We start from the raw sequence: 2,405 nt of genomic DNA, 5'->3' as shown, positions 1-2,405 counted from the left end.
TCACTAGATAGAAATGATCATAGTAAAATATAATCTCAGGAGTATATATAGAGTACAATCAATATTAAATTGTATTTCCCAACTATAAGAAAGAATCCATTAAAGTCATAGATAATACAGTCTTCTGGGGTAAAGGCTGAGCGTGTGATGGTTGTTCTAAGTGAGTCATACCAGAGGATGCCCTAAAACGTAACGCACTCATACACAAAACAGGAGTTACTGTCCTAACAGTCTAGTATAAACTACAGTTTTTCTGTCAGGTTAATGTTACATAATGTTTTATTTAAAATGGAATTACAGCAGGTTGTTTTCTCCTTTTTTGTTATATTAGCTATATGGAGTTGAAAAATGACACACAAATTTCAAAATTTATACTCCTGGGAATTTCAGAGGATCCTCTATGGCAACCCCTCCTTTTTGGACTATTTTTGTTCATGTACCTGGTCACTCTGCTTGGGAACCTGCTCATTATCATTGCCACCATTACAGATTCCCATCTTCACACACCCATGTACTTTTTCCTTTCCAACCTGTCCTTTGCTGACGTCTGCTTTACTTCTGTTAGCATCCCAAAGATGCTAGTGAATATACAGACAAAGAACAAGGTGATAACCTATGAAGGCTGCATTTCCCAAGTATACTTTTTCATACTATTTGGAGTTTTGGACAACTTTCTTCTAGCTGTGATGGCCTATGACAGATATGTGGCAATCTGTCACCCCCTGCACTATACGATCATCATGAACCGTCGCCTCTGTGGATTATTAGTTTTGGGGTCCTGGGTCACAACAGCATTGAATTCCTTGCTACAAAGTTCAATGGCACTGCGGCTGTCCTTCTGTACAGACTTGGAAATTCCCCACTTTGTTTGTGAGCTTAATCAACTGGTACTACTTGCCTGTAATGACACCTTTCCTAATGACATGGTGATGTACTTTGCGGCTGTACTCCTGGGTGGTGGTCCTCTTGCTGGCATCCTTTACTCTTATTCTAAGATAGTTTCCTCCATACGTGCAATCTCATCATCACAGGGGAAGTACAAAGCATTCTCCACCTGTGCATCCCACCTCTCAGTTGTTTCATTATTCTATTCTACACTCTTGGGTGTGTACCTTAGTTCTTCTTTTACACAAAACTCACACTCAACTGCACGAGCATCTGTTATGTACAGTGTGGTCACCCCCATGTTGAACCCATTCATCTATAGTCTGAGGAATAAGGACCTAATGGGAGCGCTAAGAAGACTCTTCAGTAAGAAGCCATGAGAGAGACATTTACCTGTAGTCTGGGTAGCAAAACCAGCATTGTAACTCTTTAATCAAATAACGAAAGAGAATTTTATCTTTCTACTTACTTCCTAGAGTTTTGATCTTTCAACTGCTTTACTGATTTTCTGTAACATCGTTAGCAGGTTTTTTCTTCTCTTATACACACTTTCCAATTTTCCAGTATTCTTCCCAGTATCATGTCAGAAGCAATTTGTAGATTCTTATTTATTTTACATAACCATGACTTGTGCTAGTACTATAGGATAAATTATACTTAATGAAGTCCATGATGTAATTTTAATATAGAATTTCTACAACTTGTTTGTGCTGGTTTTCTGTTCACCTTTTTATATTGTTGTCTTAACTATACTTACAGTCTAGACTTCAATGTCATACTAATTTGTATTTGTGAAAGTTCATAATCCTGATTAGGACAATATTTCTATATTCAGTTCATAACCCTATTCTGCTTCTTGGTACAGAATACTAGTGTATTAATACAGAATATGCCTTGCACGTGTACTGGCACCATTTGCCTGCCATGGTACCTGTTTTAATAATATACTTTGTGATATACTTTGCAGCGTCCTGAAGAGTAGTTGTCCTGTTGTTGGTATAATTTACCATCATACTAGAATAGTTTTATTGTTCATAAAATCTTTTGTACAGAAAGATAAATTTGCAAAAATTAATTGTCTTAATGTAGTTTCCAAGTCAGAAAAGACATTCGATATAGAAATATTTAATCATACATTAAAACTTCAGTAATGTGCTTTCCATAAAATCTCCAATATATGATGTATGTTTGTTTGTCTAAATGTTAAACTTTAGTATCAAACATAAAGACATTTATTAATAACTTGAAATATCAGATACATGCGAAATGGTCTCATTTTTTTTAAATCTTACCAATTTTTTTGTGTTTGTTTTTTAAAAAGACAAATATAGCATAGGTTATTTCACAAGCATAATCTAGATTTTTTTAAACATTTATTGCATTATGATAAGAAAAGGCACATGATTTCAATTTATCTGAATTTGTTAACATTTAAAAACATATTTTTTTGCATTTTCTATTAGATATTTTCTTTATTTACATGTAAATTTCTCCTTTCACAGTTTCCCCTCCAAAAAACA

At 34.6% G+C, this 2,405-nt stretch overlaps 1 protein-coding gene across 1 annotated transcript; it reads left to right on the top strand.

Annotated features, from left to right (window-relative positions):
* Positions 1–303: 303 nt before the first annotated feature.
* LOC116086305 (olfactory receptor 19) lies at positions 304–1,301 on the top strand. Its single transcript, XM_031364622.1, has one exon. The coding sequence runs from the start codon at positions 336–338 to the stop codon at positions 1,263–1,265; it is 930 nt and encodes a 309-aa protein (XP_031220482.1). The 5' UTR covers positions 304–335; the 3' UTR covers positions 1,266–1,301.
* Positions 1,302–2,405: the final 1,104 nt, after the last annotated feature.

Source organism: Mastomys coucha, unplaced genomic scaffold (assembly GCF_008632895.1).
Source record: "Mastomys coucha isolate ucsf_1 unplaced genomic scaffold, UCSF_Mcou_1 pScaffold12, whole genome shotgun sequence".
In the NCBI taxonomy this organism is placed as follows: Eukaryota; Metazoa; Chordata; class Mammalia; order Rodentia; family Muridae; genus Mastomys; species Mastomys coucha.
The sequence above is the reverse complement of the archived record's forward strand: the minus strand, read 5'-3'. Positions and strand labels throughout refer to the sequence as shown.